Source organism: Lampris incognitus, chromosome 13 (assembly GCF_029633865.1).
Source record: "Lampris incognitus isolate fLamInc1 chromosome 13, fLamInc1.hap2, whole genome shotgun sequence".
NCBI classification, from domain to species: Eukaryota; Metazoa; Chordata; class Actinopteri; order Lampriformes; family Lampridae; genus Lampris; species Lampris incognitus.
In genome coordinates this window covers 29,384,641-29,405,955 of record NC_079223.1, presented here as the reverse complement: position 1 = coordinate 29,405,955, position 21,315 = coordinate 29,384,641, and the positions used below count along the sequence as shown (strand labels likewise).

Below are 21,315 nucleotides of genomic sequence, written 5' to 3'. Positions count from 1 at the left end.
TTAGTCATTAACATATTGATGAACTTTGTTTTGTTTGTGTGTGTGTGTGTGTGTGTGTGTGTTTCTGTTTCTCTCCCACACCACCTAACTTGCCACAGGGAGAAGGAGCATGATCTGGAGAGGCGCTTCGAACTGCTGAACAGAGAGCTGAGGGCGATGCTCGCCATCGAAGGTGAGATACCTACACACACACACACACACAAACACACACACACACACACACAAACACCTGTGGAGGGGAGTGGGGTTAGGAATAGGCAGGTCCGAGGCAAGATGACGTTTGAGCGTTTCATGATTATTTCAGCAAACGAGTCGGCGAGGGACATTGTGAGCGTTTGGTAAATTGAATTGTGTTTTGGCACAGCGAGCCCCCTGGTAGAGATGAAATCAGTCGGGTTACGTTTTGGAGCAGCAGTATGCTGCTGTATCGTGTTTCTGAGTACAAATGCAATCCAGGTGACAAGACAGATTAGGTTTTGATTGCAGCGGGGGAACATTATTATCCTAGCAGTTGGCTAAATGACTGGCCAGTTGTGCCAGTGAACGTCGCGGTTTTGGGGGAGGGGGGGGTGAAAATGTCTGGGTTGATGTCTGGTTGCCGGCCAGAGTGTAGAAAAGCAGGTTACTTTACATCCACACGTTATTGGCTAGTAGAATTTCCCCCCCGTAATGATACGGGGGCACAGCTACAGTGAGAAGCGTGGATGTGTGGGTGTGGGTACGGTCGCGGTCGGGGAGCAGAGATGTCTCACGTACTTGTTTTCTTTTTGCCCTGAAGCAGCATGATTTGAATTCTGCGGCAGGTTCTTGATGAGGATTAAGATGCGAGGTTGTGAGGGGGATTTCAGCCTCTGATACTTGATCAATGCTATCTATCTCCTCGCCATACCTGAATAACCGATGCCTGATTTGAAATTTAGCCACACCGACACTGAAGAGGGGGGAGGGGGGGTGATGCGGCGATATTATTGAAAGCTTGTTAGCTATACCACAGTCAGAAAAGCAGCCATTGTGTCGTATCAAAGTTGTCAGGGGGCCAAGGAAGTTTAATCCCTTTCGACTGCGTCCTCTTTGGCAAAATGAACCTTTCACCAATCAATGCTAATTGATTTTGCCATTCGACATTGACCCCCCCACTCCCTCCCTCACAGCCCTTGGACGCCCATGGTAATTTTACCGGGCACCTGATAAGCTACTCGGTCCATAATAAATCAATTGTAATTAGCGGGAAAGGGGCAGGCCGGGCTGGCGGAGCCTGAGAGAGGTGCAGACATGCCTAGCCGAGTGGGAGAAAAGGAGTGGCGAGCTACAGACAGGCACACCGTCTGCTCCGCAGCTTGATTTGTTCTGTCTGTGCTGCATTGTTGTTATTTATTTATTTCTATTGAGCTGCTGTGTATCCGTCACTCTTGGTTCAAATGGGAGGCCTTCACATTTTCTGGCATGAGTGTTTGTGTGTGTGTGTGTGTGTGTGTGTGTGTGTGTGTGTGTGTGTGTGTGTGTGTGTGTGTGTGTGTGTGTGTGTGTGTGTGTGTGTGTGTTTGATGGTACAGTTTGCCTGCAGTTGCGTCATTGTGCATATGTCTGCCTGGGGTTGTGTGTTGCTTTAGTGTTTCAGTACAAAAACCCTCTTGACATAAGCTGGGCGTGCAACCACAAAGGCCAACGGAATAGATATACTTGCATTTTCATGTGTCTACGTCATGCATAAGAGTTTCAAGAAGTGTGTGTGTGCATGTGCACCTGTATTTTCATCTATCTGGATTTGGGGTTTTTTTCTGTGTGCAGTGTGTCTGGGCCCATACACTGTCACTGCTGCACAACATCTTTACTTTTGCATTTGTATGTGTGCTCATTGTTTATACACACACAGTATGCCCACCTCCTTGTGTGTGTGTGTGTGTGTGTGTGTGTGTGCGTGCGTGCATGCGTGCGTGCGTGCGTGCACGTACATATGCTTGCATGTGTGCACATGTGCCAGCCAGCAAAGGGGGAGCAGAGAGAGCAGAGCGATAGTGTGTGAGGTGGTGGGTGGTGTGTTACGGCGGTCCTCTCTGCCTTCATGTGGGCTTGTTGGATTTGCCGGTGACTAACTTATCAGCTGGCCTTATTTTCCTCCCTAAGGGAAGCACTTAACATTCACAGGCTCTACCTTTCTGTAGCCTGCCGCAGATAGTTCTGAGCTGCTGGGAATGGAGCTGTGTGTGCGCGCACGAGCGTGTGCATTCTTGTTGGAGTGTGTGCCTGAGTCTGTGTTCGTTGACCTATCTTTCTGAGTGTGGCCGTTTGCATTTTTGCGTGCATACATCCATTTCTGTGCACGCATATTTGTGGATGTGTATCTATAGTAGTAGATTCATGTGTGTTAGAGACCTCCATGTGTGTGTGTGCATGCATGTGTGTGTCTGCATGCATGTTTGTGTATGCTTGAGCACATAGCATTTGGGTGGATGTGTGTACTCATACTCTTTTGCATGTGTTTACAGGTATTGGATGGGATGTCACGTGTCCCTCATTTTCACTATTTCGTACTTTTTTAAAATGTTTTATTGTTTTATATTTTTCCCCCTTTTTCTCCCCAACTGTACTTGGCCGATTACCCCACGCTTCCGAACCATCCCGGTCGCTGCTCCACCCCCTCTGCCGATCCGAGGAGGGCTGCGGACTACCACATGCCTCCACTGATACATGTGGAGTCGCCAGCCACTTCTTTTCACCTGACAGAGAGGAGTTTCACCAGGGGGACGTAGCACTTCCACCTCCCCCCTGAACATGTGCCCCGACCGGCCAGAGGACGCACTAGTGCAGCAACCATGACACATACCCACATCCCGCTTCCCACCCGCAGACACGGTCAATTGTGTCTGTAGGGATGCCTGACCAAGCCTGAGGTAACACGGGGATTCGAACCAGCAATCCCTGTGTTGGTAGGTAACAGAATAGACCACTACACTACCTGGACACCCCACTATTTCGTACTTGAGTACTTTGCATACACATATTTCTACTGATACAACACATGTACAGTAATTATCCAGGCTTCCTCTTGCAAACACTGAGTTGGCATGCCAGGCATCTCAGTCTCTCACACACACACACGCACACACACACACAGTAGCCGGGAACCTGCTAGCCACAGCAAACTGGCTGAGGCCACTACTATTGTCTCCTCTCATGTTTGCGTTGCAAAGTTATCACTTCCCCCCATGCAGCTTTCTTACAGTAAGCCAAGTAAGTGTAAATCAACATGGCCGCCGTCATGCAAGACTCACAAAAAGACAACAAAGGTGATTGGGTCTACTTAAGATGAGACCAGAAATGATCCCTAGCAGTCAGCTCCACATGTATCAACTGCAAGTTTGTTTGTTTTCCACACATACCTCTCTCTGTGTCTCCTGGTGGAGCTCTGGTCTTCCAGAGCGCTGAATCCAGAGTGAAGTAACTGTGAATTGAGACGTTGTTTTCCACTTGCACATTTCTGCCTGGTGCCAGGCAGCACAGCGGCACTCAGACACACAAGAGGAGATGAGAGGATTGGAGGAAAACGGACAGTGTACTTTGAGGTTGAAAGAGGATTCAGAATGAGAGGAACGGTGAGGGGAAGCTTCTTAAAAGGAACAGTCCACTGAAGTGGACTTTGAAGTCGTCATTCTGCTCAAGTCGGCATTTTACTTTATTTTTCTTTTCTTTTCTTTTTTTGCAGGTGTTCCAAATGATTAAAAATGGTTCAACTTGTGTATATGTAGTATTATTTTACAAATATTCTTTGCTGTGAAAGAATAGGTGCACAAAAATTCTGCCAGAGCAGAAAGAGGGTTGGGGTCTGTGAGGGTGTGGGGCAGGTGTTGATGATGTTTATGAGCATGCTAGGTGAGAACAGCTTTCTTGTACCTCCTTGGTGTGATGCCAGGCAGGGAAATGCCATCTGTATGCCATGCTCTCATCTCCCCACCGCAAAATTTGATCCTCTATGGCCTCTTTATCTGCTTACCAATTCACACCTATGTACACTAACACGCACGCACGTGCTCACTCACTCACTCACTCACTCACTCACACACACACACTTTCTTGGCTCCATTCAAGGGCTTTTGTGTGTGTGTGTGTGTGTGTGTGTGTGTGTGTGTGTGTGTGTGTGTTTGTGTCTTGCATGTGCGTCTCAAAGTGGACGCTCTCTCTCGTCTAAAAGGGATTTATGCATAGCCGGGTCCCAGAGTTTTTCCTGCTACGGTTTGATATGATAAGCTTTTTTATATGTTTAAAATCAATATGTAATCCTATGCAGGAGCTTATCCCTCCCCTCTCACACCCCTCCTTCAACAACCCCCACCCCTCTGCTCCTCCAACGCCCCACCCGCCCCATTTGTAAATCTATTTGGGCTTTGTTACACATCAGGGCGGTGCACTACAGACCCTGATTGATTAGGTTCAGTGTGGAATCCCATCACATGGACGTCTTTTGATGATGTCGCTAACTCTTTCAGGGTTGCTAGTTGACTGGAACAGCCGATAACACGTGTCTTAGCTCCCCCTCGTTGTCTGAGTCTGGTTTGGGGTGAATTTAGGCAAAAACTTTTTTTTTTGTTAAGGTATGTCTTTTGCAGTGCCGTACTCATGAGGCTTTTCCCCATCCTGAAGTTGGAGTTAATTTGGAGTTTATAGGTGCAAGAAAACAAGGGTAACTATTAATAAAGGGGGCGTCCGGGTGGCGTGGTGGTCTATTCGGTTGCCTACCAACACGGGGATCACCGGTTCGAATCCTCGTGTTACCTCTGGCTTGGTCGGGCATCCCTACAGACACAATTGGCTGTGTCTGCGGGTGGGAAGCCGGATGTGGGTATAAACAAAACTATTAATATAAAGGACTTCTTTTCATGCTCAAATTAAACTTCTCAAAATATTTGTCTCATCTCTTCAGCATTCATACCATTTTTTTAGATTCTTTGAACAAAAGTATTTTTAATGTCACTAAATTATGACTATACCTGTTATAGCAGCATATGTTAGAGCAGGTACAGCAACCTCTTAGGCGGACCTGTTATAGTTTATTTTATATGCACTTTCTCCATAATAATACTGATAATAACAATAATAAGATATGTTGGGTTGAGAGAGTCAAAGGACAGCAAACACCTTCAGTCTTTCTGGTCATTCATTCTTTTCTGCCATTTTACCAGCATGCGTATTTGGTAAAAAATAAATGCCATTTGCAAATGGAAAGTTAGCTGCAATGATGGTGTGTTTTTGTTTTGGATCATTTTCAGAGGTGCATTCCTGCTGCATTTACAATTTCATGTTTAAGTTTTTGGCACTTTCATTTTCGAGTGCACACTGAAAAATGCATCACCATTGTTTAAAGATGGCCAGTATGTGGTTGTCTTCAGCCTGTGTTGAGGGTTGGAGAGAGGTTATGTCTGCTGCCCGTAAGGTCACGTACCACTGGCCTCGGATAAAACCCAGTCAGAGATGGATCCCCCTGCAGCTTTCCTGCTGATTAAAATCCTAAAGGTGAATGGACCCTCCCTTCCCAAAGACGACTTCAGTATTCATCATATTCAAGAAAAAAGTCTTTACTAGCACGTGATACCAGAGCCGCTTTATTTATTTTCTTATTTGGCTAAATCAGCCCACTTGTGTTGTTGACATTGTTTTGACCGTAATGACAGTTACAGAGAAGCGAAGTAAAGGTTGGTGGTTGGTTAGCGGAGTGTTGGTGCTAGAGTGGATTAGCCGGAGGGACGAAAGGGTTCGCATGCCTCTGATTGGCTAACCCTCACCCTAACCCTAACCTTAACCACTCACCTTAACCCAGTGCCCAGAGCGTCATCAGTTGCCTGACAGCGAAACAACCAATCACAGTGAGAGCGTCCCTCCGGCCAATCCACTCTTACACCAACCTTTTTCTGGAGGTTATTTGTCGGCCATCTTTGCCCCCTATCAACTTCCTCCTCCTCGGATGACTCTTTGTCTCTTGACTCCGCTTGGCCCCTGGCCAAAACCAGCTCTCAGGGACCATGCCACAGAAACAAGAGAGAAAGACGCACAAAGAGAGAGCGAGCCAGAGGGGGGGGGGTCACAGATTGGCCCCAATAGTCTGAAAAGTCGCTAAGGATTCTGGGAAATGTTTTCTCTCAAGTTTGATATTGAGCAGTGGATCCTGCGCTCTGAAGTTGCTTAGTGAAAAACTATGTTTGTGTGTGTGTGTGTGTGTGTGTGTGTGTGTGTGTGTATATATGTTTGCGTAAATGAGTGTGAGAGAGATGGGTAATGCATGCATTTCTCTCTCTCTCTCTCTCTCTCTCTCTCTCTCTCTCTCTCTCTCTCTCTCTCTCTCTCTCTCTCTCTCTCTCTCTCTTGCTCACTCTCTCGGGGCTTTGGACCAGTTGGACTACACTCTTGAATAAATTTAGCATTGGAGAGGCCGGGCAGGGAGGGGTTCATGGGGATTTGAACCAGCGCATTCTTGTGTGCCTTGTGCAGACTCACATGGTTACCATTGGCGTGCACGGCCCGGGTTATCTGAATAAGTACCCACCGAGTTTCAACGTGATCACTGAGGATCCAGAGAGAGAGGGAGAAGGGGTAATCCAAAAGGATTGCATACACGCTTTGCACTAGGCCCGTCTACTTCCCTCCCTCCTCTCTTTCTTCTCTCCCTCTCTCTCCTCCCTTTTTTCATCGGAGGGGAGGCAGTGGCTTCAGTGAGTGGCTGCATTTTGGTTTTTGAAGGGGTTTTTTTTTCCCTTTCTCCTCCTCTTCCATGGGTGTCTGGTTACCCAGCCTGCTCTGGTGTTGCCTGGTCACGTCTTTCATCGGCCCTCTTTATTGTTTACCTTCCTAATGAGAGGGGCGGGACTCGGCATCGTGTGATTGACAGGCAGAGAGCTTACCCCCGCGGCAGCCCCCTGGTCGTGCAGTACTTTAGCTTTTTGGCTTGGATGTGTTTGGGATGAGGGAGGGAGAGCGAATAAGGGGGTGGGGGGGGTAAAAGTTTTTTGTTTTTTTTACCAGCCTCTCTGTTATTGGAATGTTTGTTCTTTTTTCTTTTTCTTTTTTTCGTCCTTTTCTGAGGCTGGTGCCCTCCCCTTGTGGGCGGGATAGCCTAGGCATGGGAGGCATGGATGTGCCATACATTCCCGCCTCTGCAATCCGCTGAAGTTAATGACTCGCCACGGCATCCAGTGTGATTTCCCTGATTCATAACTTCTCTTCTTTTTTTATTTTATTCTGTGATGATTTGACTTCAGACCAGTACAACTGGCTTGTTCATATTCTCTGGCTGCCTGCTTTACTCTTGTCTAGTTGGGGGAGAGAAAAAAAATCATCAAAAGCAGTTTTGGACATATTTGGCATATTTGAAGTATTAGTCCTCTCCTCTACAAAGGCTAATGGCACGGCTCGCTGAAGAGGAGAGTAATTTGGTTCCCTGAGAGAGAAAAGAGATTGAGGGAAGGAAAGAAAAAGAGAGAGAGAGGGAGAGAGAGTGAGAGTGAGAGGAGGGGAAGAACCAAATATTAGGACTGTGTTCATTTCGCTCTGTGGTCGACTTCAAAGGGACGACCGGAGCCAGTGAAGTGAGCGCAGACCTTTCAGGACAAACATGCAGGGCCCAGCAGGACACACACACACACACACACACACACACACACACACACACACACACACACACACACACACACACACACACACACACACACACACAGCCCAACTGCCACAATTTGACCCAACAAGGGGGGAAATATTTATTTTTAATAAAGCAATGCTTATTTTGGAACTGACATTTAACAACCTGCTTTTCTTCTGGAATCAATAGGAGGTTAAATATTGATAGAGGGTTGAAGTTAAGCGTTGCCTACACACCCCAAAAGTGGCGCAGGATTCTGTTTGAATTCTCTGCGGGACGTAGCGGGCCCGTCCTAACAACCGGGCCCGGTGAGGGAAGCTTTTCTCGCTCCGCGTCACAGAACGGCTTTACCTCCTCCTGCCTCTGTTTGGACTACGGAGATTACACCTTTGTACAAGGAAGAGTGTGTGTGTGTGTGTGTGTGTGTGTGTGTGTGTGTGTGTGTGTGTGTGTGTGTGTGTGTGTGTGTGTGTGTGTGTGTGTGTGTGTGTGTGTGTGTGTGTGTGTGGAGGGGGTGTCCAGACTTTTTTGCTCTATGCTCTGCATTTTTAACTTTTAACATTTTAAAGATATCGTGCATAATTATGTTGTAAATTCTACCCCGTAGTATGTAATGCACACCCACAGTTTCGTTGAGTTTTTGTTTTGTTTTTTGGCCCCATATTTAGTATGGAGTCATTGCTGTAAGACTTTTGTGCTGCATTCATTAGTGGGCTGTATCTTTTAGTGGTCTTATTCTTTTTTTCTTTTTCTTTTTTCCATATAAAATATTTTAAAAGAAACGCTTTCACAAGCCTTAAGTTTCAGTACTTTTTAAGGTGGGGGGTTGAAAATGTTTTAATTACACATTATAGAACTGGCTAAAAAGGGAGGTATAAGTGGGTTAGGTGAGATCATGTTAAACTCTGAACTCACTGTTGTACCTTAAAACACACTCACAAACCAGCATATAAAACGTGTTGTGATGATATCACATGATATCATTTTTCAGAGGAACATTCATTACTTAATGGGGGGGGTGTCTGAAGCTGGGTCGCCAGGCGGATATTTGAGACCCAGGAGGAGGGAGGTCTCTCCTGTGGGCAGGGTCTTCTCCTGGAGAGAGGCTGTGGGGATTTGGACTGGGGTCCCAACTGGGCCCTGTGGGGCCCCTTCCTGGAAAGACCCCGGAGAACTGAATTACAGGAGTCAGGGGGCCCCTCAGTCCGACCCATAGAGGCTTCACTGTTTGTTTGTTGGTCTGTTTGTTTATTTAACCAAGGAAGGTGTTTAATGATGTGTCCTTATTTTACTTGATATTGACTCCTAAATCATTGGTAATATCCATTTCTAATTTGGTATTTAGTATTGATGCATACAGATGATGATTCCAAAACAAGATAGCAGCTACTTGAAAATAAAGGCCTTCAATGAATGATCATGTCATGGGGTTAGTATTGTGACCTGTGTAATAGTAAAAGGATGTCTTGACAGATAGACTCGTCAAATGTTTTAAAGCTGCTGTCCACAATATTTCAGATATCGACATTTTTTCCAAAGTGGACACATTATATTTTCTTAATAAACCAATTAGCAAACTGTTTATATATACCAGTGGGAGTCATAAGACTGCAGATTTACACAGCATATCCTTCAAGTGTATTTGCTGAGGTCGATAATGCCAATAATGAATACAAACACGCACGCACACACACGCACACACACACAGATCCTGCAGTACAGATGACTTAGCATGCTGACATGTAGGTTTCTAACATAAGCCCAAAAATTGGGTACTTATTCTTTGCATTGGAAAAGCCGCATCTCCAAGTTGTGACAGTGAAATAGCTTTACATCAAGGTGAACTTGTCCCAAACTGTGTGTGTGGGGGGGGGGGCTCCTCCTAAGTTTGACACGTCCATGTGTCTGAGGAGTCATTCATTAATTGAATGATCTGAAGCTCCTCTGAGCGCCTGCTGAGGCATAGGACTTGTTCCCTGTCCTGACGACTCGTCCGTATTTTTTGAAGGCTCGCAGTCCTCCAGGAGGACCTGGTTGTCTTCATACGGTGTCTCCTGCCCTGGTAAAGACCTGCACAGCCCTTAACCCAGCTGTCCCACAGCTCGCAGTCACTTTGCGTTTATTTGCAGCGCTTGTTTAGCAGAACAGGTTGTTCAGGGCTTTGGGAAAACACGCGACGATTTCAGGGTGGCCAAGTTGTCCTGTTCAGCGTTTAAATGCCATCTCTATAACTATTGTCTAGCTCCTCTCTAGTTGTGTAGTTGTTCTGTCGAATGTTTTCAAGCTCCATCCCAGCTCACAAACTAGAAACTTAAGTGGATAACTTTCCCATCCTCTCCTCGGTGTCTGATTGATTCCCACAATTCGTCAGCCACTTTCAAAGACTTTTACCAGCCAAATATGATTCTTCAGATTGTGGAAGAACTTCCTGACAGTAGGTAATTGAAGAGTCTGGATGAGAGTGAACTCCACCAATATTTGACCCCACCGGCCCTGTACTAAGTCCCCAGCCTGGATCCCAGTCTCAACCAGTTTGTGTTTTCTCTCTGGTGTTGTTACAGATTGGCAGAAGACGGAGGCCCAGAAGAGACGGGAACAGCTGCTGCTAGATGAACTGGTCATACTGGTCAACAAACGGGATGCACTGGTCCGGGACCTGGATGCCCAGGAGAAACAGTAAGCTCCTCCATTCACCTTTCATAGCATTCAAAAAGGATGTTTAAAATAATCTTCAGCACAGAAAAGTTGAGTTAAAAAAAAATGTCCCCAGGAAAAAGTGTTTGTCAGAATGGATACCCACCATCCTATTTTCTTCTTTTTCTCCTTTTTTATTTAAAAAAACATTTTTTACACACAAGTCCACTGAGTATTTTTATAAATCCAGACATCTCCAAGAAACGGTAGACTAAACCGTAGTGAAAAACACAGTGCAGGGCGCGTTGCGTTCCAGCCAACCTGCAGTCACTCATTGCGCATGGTGGTAGTGGCACACCTGCATGGGCGGAGCTATGCGGGATCCTTTCCAGATTGGTGGCTCCGTCTGCCAACGGGGTGCCAGGCAGGTGAAAGGTCAGAGCCCTGGCGCTAGGCCACTCCACAGGTGGCACAGCGACGGTTGCTGTGGCACGGCGTACCTGTCATCCCTGTAACCCCCATCCCCCCCATATCCCCTCTCTGACTCTTTGACCTTTGCCCTCTGCAGAGCTGAGGAGGAGGACGAGCACCTGGAGAGGACGCTGGAGCAGAACAAAGGCAAGATGACCAAGAAAGAGGAGAAGTGTGTCCTTCAGTGATTATTGTCATTTCAACACAAAAGAGACAACCAACCAATAAATGTAGCCGATAACAGAATTGTATTATTATTGTTATTATTGTTATTATATTTCATAGTGATGATACTACATATTTGTATCACATTTTTTTCCTATCCGGTTGGGGGTTTTTTTTGGTATAAGTAAACCAAGAGACACGGCTTAATGGGCCCTGCAATGCCTTGCACCAAGTTTATAGAAACTGTCCCACTTATATAAATATATTTTTTATTTTTGTTTTTTGTTTTGCTTTACCAGTGAGGGTACTTGTATGTAATATAAATATGTATGAGCGATAGAAGTGTGCAAGAGCTAACAGAGAGGCTTCAGGCCAGTCAGGACTCTGGCATGTATCAATGATGTCTGAGTTTAACAGCTGTTTACTGCAGACGCACACACACTCACACACACACAACACACACACTTTGTGCGAATGTTTTTACGTGTCGAGATGAAATGAGGTCAAGGTACAGCACAAAGTCGTCTTATTGGAGAATATTCTCTCATGTTGAGCAGACATGTATTGTCCTGTAATTGGAGTTATATGGAAAAAAAAGAAAAGGAAGGAAAAAAATGGGAGTCGCTATTATATCAGATGTCTCGAGCTAAGTTCGTTACTTGATTGTGTATTGTATCTTTTTAAGTACTTCAAAAGTTTTTACTTGTAAAATATCTTAAGGGGGGGGACACACTACCGTTCACAATTTTAACTCTCATAGTACTTCTTCTACTCCTTCTTTACCAAACACCTTTGGAGGTGGCTGAGCTCGACAGCAAGAGAGCGGGGGGAGGGGGGGAGAGCTCGTGTATTAAACTCTATAACGTCGTGTGTTTTCAGCCGATAGCTTCCCCAAATCCCCCCCCCCCTGGGATGAATGCAGTCGAAAGCAAAGATAGATATTATTTATTGCCGTTTGTCCTTTAAAGAGCTGCTTTTCAGTGAGCCACCATACCCGCGCATTTCGCTCGAGACCTCCGTTTCTATTTATTGTCTACTGAAGAGAAGAGAAAATACACTTTGCTGTGCGGCGTCTCATACTTCCACATGTTGTGCAGCTTGTCTTTACGTGTGAACATTTTTACCTGTTTATTTATTCCAGTGTCATAATAACCCAAGTCTTCAATAAAGCCCTCATGCTTTCCTACTCCAGCAGAAGTGTCTGGTGTGTGTTTTGCAGGAGGTGGTCTCCTCTGTGTTGGACTTCGTCTCATGGAGGCCTGCTTATTTGTTTCACCAGCGTGTTGGCTTGTCGGCCAACCTATGGGATTTAAACCTGTGACGCATGTATTAAATTGTGCATAAGCTATATACTGCAGGTAATTTAAATGTGTGTGTATCAGTTGTATTTTTTCCATAAGATCACACCTAATTTCAATAAAGTCACAACAACAACATCCCACAAAAAAAACCCAAAAAAAACAAGTCACGTGAGCCGCTTTAGCGGCGCTTTATTATGATTCGGCGCTCCGTTCAATCCCCCTGTGGTTTATGCGTGTTCATAAATTACAATTTGCGCGGTTTGTTTTTTTGGGGGGGGTGGGGTCGCCGAGCCGGGCCGGTTCCTCCGAGGAAGATTAGAGGAACCACTTTGTAGGGAGCAGCTGTTTTTCCCTCGGCCCGTTGGGCGCAGTAGTGGAGAGGGGGCTGCTCCGTCCCCGGTGAGGGGAATGAGGGAAATGGGTTTTGACAGCAGACGTCCTCCCTGGCCTTTCTGATACTTTCACATTAATTTGCTGATCGCTTCTCTGCTTGGGACCCACTGTACATCCATATTACGTCCCCCAAGGCGCTTTGTCTTAGCTGGCGTTGCACCGCAAACTTATCACGCTCTCGCTATAATCTGACGGATGAAGCGCGCGTCTAATGGCGCTCACGGACGATTACAGCCCGGTGAAGGACGCTTGTTTGCTGCCTTAACAAATCCCCGAGTCCGGTGTCAGGAGGCTGCGGCTGGGGTGCACGGTGCGCTATGCGTCGCGGCTGCAGCCTGCGCGGAGTGTGTGTGTGTGTGTGTGTGTGTGTGTGTGAGAGAGAGAGAGAGAGATCTGAATGGGAAGACGTCGGGCCCCGAAATGACCAAGAACGAATTATTTCAACACTTATCTCCTACCGATGAATTTAAACACATTGATTTTTTTTTTACGCACGATTTGTCCCGCGCGTCTCCTATGAAGGCTGGATAGATAATTTTGTTCGGACAAATTTATTCATAAGCAACTTGATAAAAAAAAAAATTACCCCCTCCCCCCCGCAGTTTATCTTTAAAAAAAAATCCATCACTTCCCATTGAGGTATATTATTTTAATAAACCAATGTGTTAAATTCGCTACATTTATTTCCCGCCTTATCTGACGCTTGTATAATGACCAATTGAGCTTCAATGATGATTTATTTTGAGGCCCAATTATCCAGGGTGTTCATCTACAGACGCTAATTATGTGATTAGTGAGAAGAGAGCGATTTGAAATATTCCTTTTTTTATTCAGGTGTGCAAAAAAATCATACGACGGAAAAGAAGCATACCTTACCTCGGTAGCGTCACACCGGGTCGGGTTTTTTTTTTTTTTTGGTTTTGGTTTAAAAAGAAAAAGGTCCTGTCGAACTTCCCCAGGACGCAGGCAGCCCTGCCGCGGATGGCGGGTAAAATGCGGAGCAGCCTGATCCGCAGTGAAGGCGGGCGGCGCGCTGCGTAAAAGCCGCTCTTTGGCGCTGCGCTGCGCGTGTTGCTGGGGAGTCCTCGCGCTGCTGTGGATTATCTCCCGCGCGCTGTGGCTGGGGACACTTTGTCTCGTGGCCTCACCTCGCAGGTGCTCACGAGCAGTGGTCGGCCGCTGAAGATCCTCCCTGCGTCGAAACCCACCGTAATATACCTGAGGGACGCACAGCCTCAGCCTCTCGGACGGGGCTCGATCTCACAGCGGTATCGCATTTTATGCATCATCGTTTTAATAAGCGCCCGACAACATCCGCGGGTCCCGCTCCAATCCTGCCGGCTAAAGGGACACAACTTTTCCCCCTCCTCTCCTCTCCTCGCTCCCTAATCCTGGGCTTTACCAGCTCAGCATTAAGGCAAATTCGACTGCAATTTGGGATTAGACAAAATACTCTTATTACAAAAGGTTGGTGCAACTTGATAACTTGATACTTGTTCTGGGTTTATCTCGGGGTCTTAGTCACATCGAGAGCATCAAAAAAAAAACAAGAAATGGTGGGGAACTGTCACAATAACGTGTCTCTTTTGTGTTGGGAGTGCCATACATATTTGTTGAATAGCTTTTCTTTTTTCTTTTTTTTTCTTTTTTGCATAATTCACTAGGTGGAGGGAAGGGTGATGGAATTTCGTCCAGAGTCTGCCCCAATAGTAAAGGCCTTGGCCCCCTGACTGTTTCTACTTTCCTTGTGAGAGAATGGGGCCTAACCGGGCTGCAGCATCACTATGCGCACACAGCCTTTTGACAGAAGAGGAGGAAGAGGAAGAAGAAAAACCTCCCAAGTAACTTTGTTCCTTCATCGTCCGCCGACCATTGATGTGTGTGCAGCTTGGTGTAAGGTTCTCACTGAGAGTTGCTGCTCTCGTCGATGACTTTAAAGCTGCGCAGGCCAGGCAAAGCCTCTCCTTCACTCGGATTGGCCACAGCCCACATAAGTAAAAATGTACTTTCTTCCCGCGGCGGTCTCTTGCTTTGAACATTAGCTCGCTTTCAGCTCAGGCCTCATTTAGAAGGAGTTGATTTAGTGAAACGCACAAAGGAGCCGAGCCAGGCCTTATTAACGTCCCCCGCGCATCTCCGCGACCCTTTGACAAACAGTTAGGCGACAGCGCGCCCTCCATCACGCTGCTAGCGCGTTTTGTTGGCCTCCTTTATGTGCAAAAAGTGAGATTTTTGCGCGCGCGTGCGCGCGTGCGAGTGTGTATGGGGGGGGGGGGGAGAAGAGGGGGTCGTTTGATTCAGTGACCGCACTTCTCATTTAGCCCCATGTGTTGATTTCATTTCTTTGTCATGTTTTCTCTCCCCCGTCTTGGATCAGCTCAGGTTTTCCGTGGATTCCTTCCACGTTTCCTTCCCGGTGAATTTGGGGGTCCATCCTTATTAAACTTTACGTCGACCGTCCTCAAATGTAATTCTAAATGGGGATTAGGCCTCATTAATATTCATGAGGCGCGGGTTAAAGTAAAAATTAAAATGGATGAAATTTAACTTTATTTTCCATGTGATTGTCACGTTTTCTTTCTGAGAGATTTTCTCACACGTTCTGTGAAAATATCAGGTGAAGAAACTCACGGAGGAAATAACGGTGACATCGACTGGGGGGGTGAATGTTGAAACCCTTTCAACAAACACATCATCCTTAATCACTGAAAATCCTGCTCGACCACATGTTTTTTTGTTTTGTTTTTTTTTAAAAAAGAATCAAAAAGAACAATTTTGCTCGAATGTTACTCAATTTATGTATTAGTCTTATTTTTATATAAAGCGTGTTAATTCTTTTATCTATTTGGCCCCCGGTTTTGCAGCTGCGAATAAATAATCAGAGAGGTAAATTTGTGCGCCTGTTTTTATGTGAATACACACGAAGAAAAGAGAAACTTCCTCTGCGATGGAAACATCCATCCAGTGGCGTTATCAAGGATTTCTTTGGGGGGTTTGAGCCGCACAACAGTTAAAATAACGTTTCCAGGATCGTCCGTTCTTTTGAATTTGTGTAATCCGCGCGTTAAATCCGTTCGTATTTATAAACGTATAATTTCGCCTCCACGTTTAACCTAAAAGCTTTTATAAGTTACAGCAGGCCTGCACACTTTGAACCACTTTTCTGCAGGCCTGCGAGATATTTTCATCTTTTTTAAAAAATCTCTCCGTGGTTTCTCTCGTCCTGGGCACGGCGGAGGGGAGGGGCTCCGTTGCCGGGCCCGCACTCCGATTGGTGGTCTCCGCCGTCCGTCGGCGGAAAGACGGGCGGTGATTGGACCGAGTAGGCGGATCTGCAGGTGTCCCACGCTCATAGAGGGGCAGGGTTGGAAGAAGGTGATCAATCTCCATCCGTCTTACATTAGCAATCACCTGAACGCGGTGACAAGACGCGCGCGAAGTCGAGCCCAGGCGAACGAGTTTGATTTATATTTGGTTTTAAAAACCCGGAAACGTTTGGCGACCACAACAACAACAACAACAACAACAACAGCGGAGCGAGGAGGTGGCGGCGGCGGCGACACGTGTTCGGTTCTAACGCCCACATCCATGTCTCCGTAATGCCGCTGCGTTTGGCGCTCTGCTTGGTCTTCCGCGAGCGGGCTGCCCCGCAGACTTCCTCCATTGCTGGATAACTTTACACGCTCTGGCCGCTCCTCGCGCTCCCGGGCGGAACAGATCTTCGGGAAGACGGAAGGAAGTGAAAAAGGTGTGTTGGACTCCTCGTAGTGCTCACAAAGACTCCCATGTGTGTGTGTGTTTTTTTTTACTGTTCTTTTGTGTACTTATTTCCCTTCGACCTGCGTCTGGACGGCAATGTTATGATTTCCATAACCAGTTTAAGTTCGCGTCTGTGGGGAAACTTGCACACGCCGGTTAGCTCAGCGGCGCCGTAACTCGCAGTTATTTACACGTCCTGTTCCCTGCAGACTGAGCTTGACTACCGCGGCGTGCGCGTTTCACTTCACCCCCGTCGCTGCAGATATGCTTGAAATTAATTGTTGCACGTGACGAGGACTGCGGCTTAGTTAAATTAAATAAACCGAGGCGTCTTAACTCAAATGTAGATGATACTCACATTTCTATCCCAGGCCGTAACGAGCGGTGTCGGAGAGCAACCGGCGCCCCTAAAAAACGTCTCAGCCACTTCGTAGATAATTGGAGAGCCGGTGTTATGTTTTTTTTTTGTGGTTAATTTATTTTGCTGATAAGTACCCTTCTGAAATGCTCTCTCCCATGAGGTCTAATCTAAATTCTAATTGAGTTCATTTGCACGAAGGTCTCGCCTTTTTCTCTTTTTTTCTTTTTTTAACCCGTCGTCAGTGTTGTGGGGCTGCAGATGTGGTGGGGAACCCGGCCGGGGTGTGGGTTGGCTCAGCAAGGGCTCAGATAGCATCTCCACTTCTTAATGGACGACCACATTTCCATGTTAAAAGCCCCAAATTATTCGGGGTGTTGTTCAGGCGATTTCAACAAAAAACAAAGTTAAATTCAATGAAACGAATCCGTTTTTCAATTCATTTTGCCCGAATGGCTTCTTACAGAAACTAAATGATGGAGTCGGCCCTCGCTGTAAATTAACAGGCGAACTTTGCCCTGCTGTTTACTATACAGACTATATGCTGCGACTGCAGGCAGGAGGGTTGCGTATAGCCTGACCACTAAAAAAAGATCTTAGTTGGATAAACTATTTGATTTGTCGTTTTTTTTTATTTATTTTGAGGAATCGAACCCAAATCTTTCAAAGATGCGTCAAGTTTTCGCTCTTTTTTTACTTTTGGTGTCTCTGAGGTCACGTGATTCGGACGTGGAAAAAACCTTCAGGCCTAAATAATTAAAATGTTAATTTATGTCATCCTTACATCATCCGCATATGCTCCCTTATTTCTTTCTGTCGGTTTCACGCGCGCGCGCGGGGAGCCTCGGCCTTCGCGGAGGGTGTTTTTATTGTGAAAAACCGTCGCGTTAAAAACAGCGTTTGGAGCAGAGAGAGGACGCTAAACTGTTCCGACAACTGCAGGGGGGGGGGGATAGTTTTAAAAGCGTTAATCCTTAAAGGAGGACTTCACATCCACAGCCGGTTTCGTGTGTGTGTGTGTGTGTGTGTGTGTGTGTGTGTGTGTGTGTGTGTGTGTGTGTGTGTAGGCTTGCGGGTCGATATAAATAAAACAGGAGTGTATCGGCTCACCGGAGGGAGCCTGGGCCTGTGCTGCCCGATGCACCCTGCGTTAAACACTGCTTCACTCAGAGGCCTCAACTTCACCTTCTTTTCGTCAGTTATCACTGAGAAAGAGATGAAAATAGGAAGGGGACTGGTGATCCACAAGTCGGCTTGTAATAGGAACACCATGTTGAACAATTATTCAGAACTCCAATCAAATCACTTTAGGCCTGTATGAACTTTATATTTAGCGTTGTGCTCCGTAATCCCGAAAATATATGAATTAGAGGAAGTGACTGGAGATTTGAACGATTTGACGAAGCCCACTTACACACACGCGCGCGCGCGCCCACACACACACTCATATATATATTTAAATATGGGCTTCAGTCGATGAAATGTCGCAATGAAACGCCAAAGTCCGGTTATAATAATAATTGTCGTTTTTATTGCGATTTTTAAAACCAAAACACACCACAGGAGCTGTCGCTTGACTATATAAGGTCGCACACATAGTTTCGACGCCCCCCCCCCATCAAATTTATCAACACTCGACAAGTTAGGCCAACGTGTGTGTGTGTTTTTTTTCCCCCCTCCTTTCCTCTTCTCAGTGACTTGTGTCGTGGCTTGCCCCCTTCTTCCGTCAAGCTGCAACATCGGGAGAAATCGGACTATTGGCGAGATCTGGGGGGAGCCGGGCCTGCCTCTAGCATGATGTCATACCTCAAACAGCCCCCCTACGGCATGAACGGCCTGGGGCTCAGCGGCGCCGCCATGGACCTGCTGCACCCGTCGGTGGGCTACCCAGGTACGGCTGTCACACTGCCCCGGGCCTCCCCACCTGTCCACCACCAAACACACACACACACACACACACACACACACACACACACACAGAGCCCTTGTTGAGACACAGATCGCTATGTATGTGTGTGTGTGTGTGTGTGTGTGTTAGCTTACAAGGCAACAGGGTAAAATAGAAATGTGATTCTACTGCTCCTGGCTCCAAATATGTTCGAGTAAACTAGATTTCTTCCTCCTGTGTTGTTTAGGAGTGTTGAACTGTGCTAATTTAGCAAGCAGGCCTACCTAAAATTCAAAGGAAAGGGGGGAAAAATGTCAGAGAACTTTTGCGAGACTAATCCCAGTGGAAAATATATTAATGACGTGCTTTTTTTTCTTTTTTTTCTTTTTTTAAGCGACGCCGAGGAAACAGCGTCGGGAGCGGACTACTTTTACGCGCTCTCAGCTGGACATCCTGGAGGCTCTGTTCGCCAAGACCCGGTACCCGGATATATTCATGCGTGAGGAGGTGGCGCTGAAAATCAACCTGCCGGAGTCCAGGGTCCAGGTGATTTAACAAAAAACAAAGCAAAACCCAAATCAACCTTGTTGCTATGATGTACTTATTGTATCTCAAACGTGTAGCTGGTTGACGAAGGATTTTATCTGGACATGGCATGGGGTGCCTCCCTGTATCAGTGTCCTCCATTCCCCCACCACGGTGACCTCAGTACTTCATCGGCGGCCCTCACTCGATGGTGAAGCCAGTTTGATCAGACTTTAATTTCAGTTGCAGGCTATCTAGGCAGTGATGTCCCGCCACATTCATCAGGCATCCTACTATACCCACACTGAACCTCTCATCAATAACACTGCAAGTCTGTTACTATGAAGATTAACCGTCACACGTTTTCACACGTTTGTGGGCTCCTGCCCTTCGCCAAATCTATGTGGAAAAGCAACGTTTCCACATGAACTCACTGATCAAACCAATTATTATTTCATGTCATGTAACTGAACGCTTTGAAATGTGATCTGGAGCGAGGGAGCCGACGGAGACTAAACTATCCCCGCAAACACAAACAACTAACACTTCCTCACCACAACCTCTTTAACAAGCGCCACTCTTGAACGGAGGTGAAGGGGGGAAAACCAAAGCAAGGCTTTCCCCCTCACGGGCTGAGTTATTCTCAGAATGTGTGTGTGAAACAAAATGCTAAACGTGATCCTGCCCTCTGTGCGCTCTAGGGTTACCCCACTGTGTGGAGAAACCCAATAGCCTGTTATCTTAGCACCGTCTACCAGGTATGAAATTAGACCCTAGCTGGTTCAAGCCAAGGGGCCAGGGTGGAAATGAACCTTGATGGCTAATAACCCTCAATTTTCATCCATAATGTACTCCCAAATGTCCTGGGAGTATCTTTTTCTACATATTCTTTTCTCTGGTATAAAATTGAGGTTGCCGGTGTGTGTGGCTGATAACTCCTGGCTGCTTATGTTTTCATTCTAGGTGTGGTTCAAGAACCGAAGGGCCAAGTGCCGCCAGCAGCAGCAGAGTGGCAGCAGTGCCAAAGCCAGGCCTGCCAAGAAGAAGTCTTCCCCGGCCAGGGAGAGCACGGGGTCGGAGAGCAGCGGCCAGTTCACCCCTCCCGCCGTCTCCAGCACGGGCTCTTCCTCGTCCTCCTCTTCCTCTACCAACCACACGGGGCCGGCTGTCCTAAGCAGCACCTCTACCTCCATCAGTACCGTGTCCTCTATCTGGAGCCCCGCCATCTCCCCTGGCAACGCCCCGGCACCTGCCGTGGCCCCTCTCCCTGAGCCCGGACCCCCATCCAATGCCTCCTGTATGCAACGCTCTGTGTCGGGCTCAGCCGCGGCGGCTGCCGCCGCCTCCTACCCCATGTCCTACAACCAGACGCCAGGCTACGGCCAGGGCTACCCCGCCCACTCCAGCTCCTACTTCAGCGGTGTAGACTGTGGCTCCTACCTGACCCCCATGCACTCCCACCACCATCCGCACCAGCTCAGCCCAATGACGGCCTCCTCCATGTCAGGCCACCCGCACCACCACATCAGCCAGTCATCTGGCCACCACCACCATCACCACCACCATCACCAGGCCTATGGCAGCTCCGGCCTGGCCTTCAACTCCTCTGACTGCCTGGATTACAAAGAGCAGACTGCAGCCTCCTCTTGGAAACTCAACTTTAATGCCACAGACTGCTTGGACTACAAAGACCAGGCCTCCTGGAGGTTCCAAGTCTTGTGATCAGGCTTTTTTCCCCCCCTCTCTCTCCCTACTCTCCTACCTTCTGTGCACCCTTTTTATCTTTTTTCCCCCCCTGAACCCTATTAGTGTATTGCTTGTTTTTAAAAGACAAAAGTTTCTGAACCATTAAGTATACTGAAGTAGAGGGACCGCTTAGCAACTGGACCCCCACCCCACCCCCACTTGTTTTCATCCAAAAAATAATAATGGTAATAATAATAATAAAAAACAAACAATTCAGCTCCCATTGGTGAGAAAACATGAAGACTTGATCAAGTGGAAGGCTTCCTTTGTTGACAATGAAGAATTGGTCTGAATATGCTTCCTGGATGACCTTTTAGTCGCTATAAGACTGTCTCCCCCCCCCCCCCCCCCCGCAAATGTTGTTTTAACTAAACCCAATTGACCACCAGCTTTCTGGCTCCGGCTCGGCCGGCATGGAGAGGAATACAGGAAGTGTCTGCCCCCGCGCGCT

General features: G+C 47.0%; 2 protein-coding genes across 4 annotated transcripts in view; both read left to right on the top strand.

Annotated features, from left to right (window-relative positions):
- Positions 1–12,078, top strand: part of ehbp1 (EH domain binding protein 1) — a 256,601-nt gene extending 244,523 nt beyond the window's left edge. For both annotated transcript variants that reach the window (XM_056292313.1, XM_056292312.1), the window contains exons 22-24: positions 99–172; positions 10,186–10,300; positions 10,827–12,078. In XM_056292313.1, the coding sequence (XP_056148288.1) occupies positions 99–172; positions 10,186–10,300; positions 10,827–10,917 (280 nt within the window). In that variant the 3' untranslated portion in view covers positions 10,918–12,078. The remainder of the gene's footprint in view (positions 1–98; positions 173–10,185; positions 10,301–10,826) is intronic.
- A 6,421-nt stretch (positions 12,079–18,499) lies between these two features.
- otx1 (orthodenticle homeobox 1) lies at positions 18,500–20,840 on the top strand. Of its 2 annotated transcripts, none has more exons than XM_056292085.1 (3): positions 18,500–18,596; positions 18,988–19,139; positions 20,082–20,840. In XM_056292085.1, the coding sequence occupies exons 1-3, from the start codon at positions 18,500–18,502 to the stop codon at positions 20,838–20,840; spliced, it is 1,008 nt and encodes a 335-aa protein (XP_056148060.1). The 2 variants fall into 2 exon arrangements, with proteins under 2 accessions (XP_056148060.1, XP_056148058.1); XM_056292083.1 differs by having other exon boundaries at positions 18,500–18,617; positions 18,985–19,139.
- Positions 20,841–21,315: the final 475 nt, after the last annotated feature.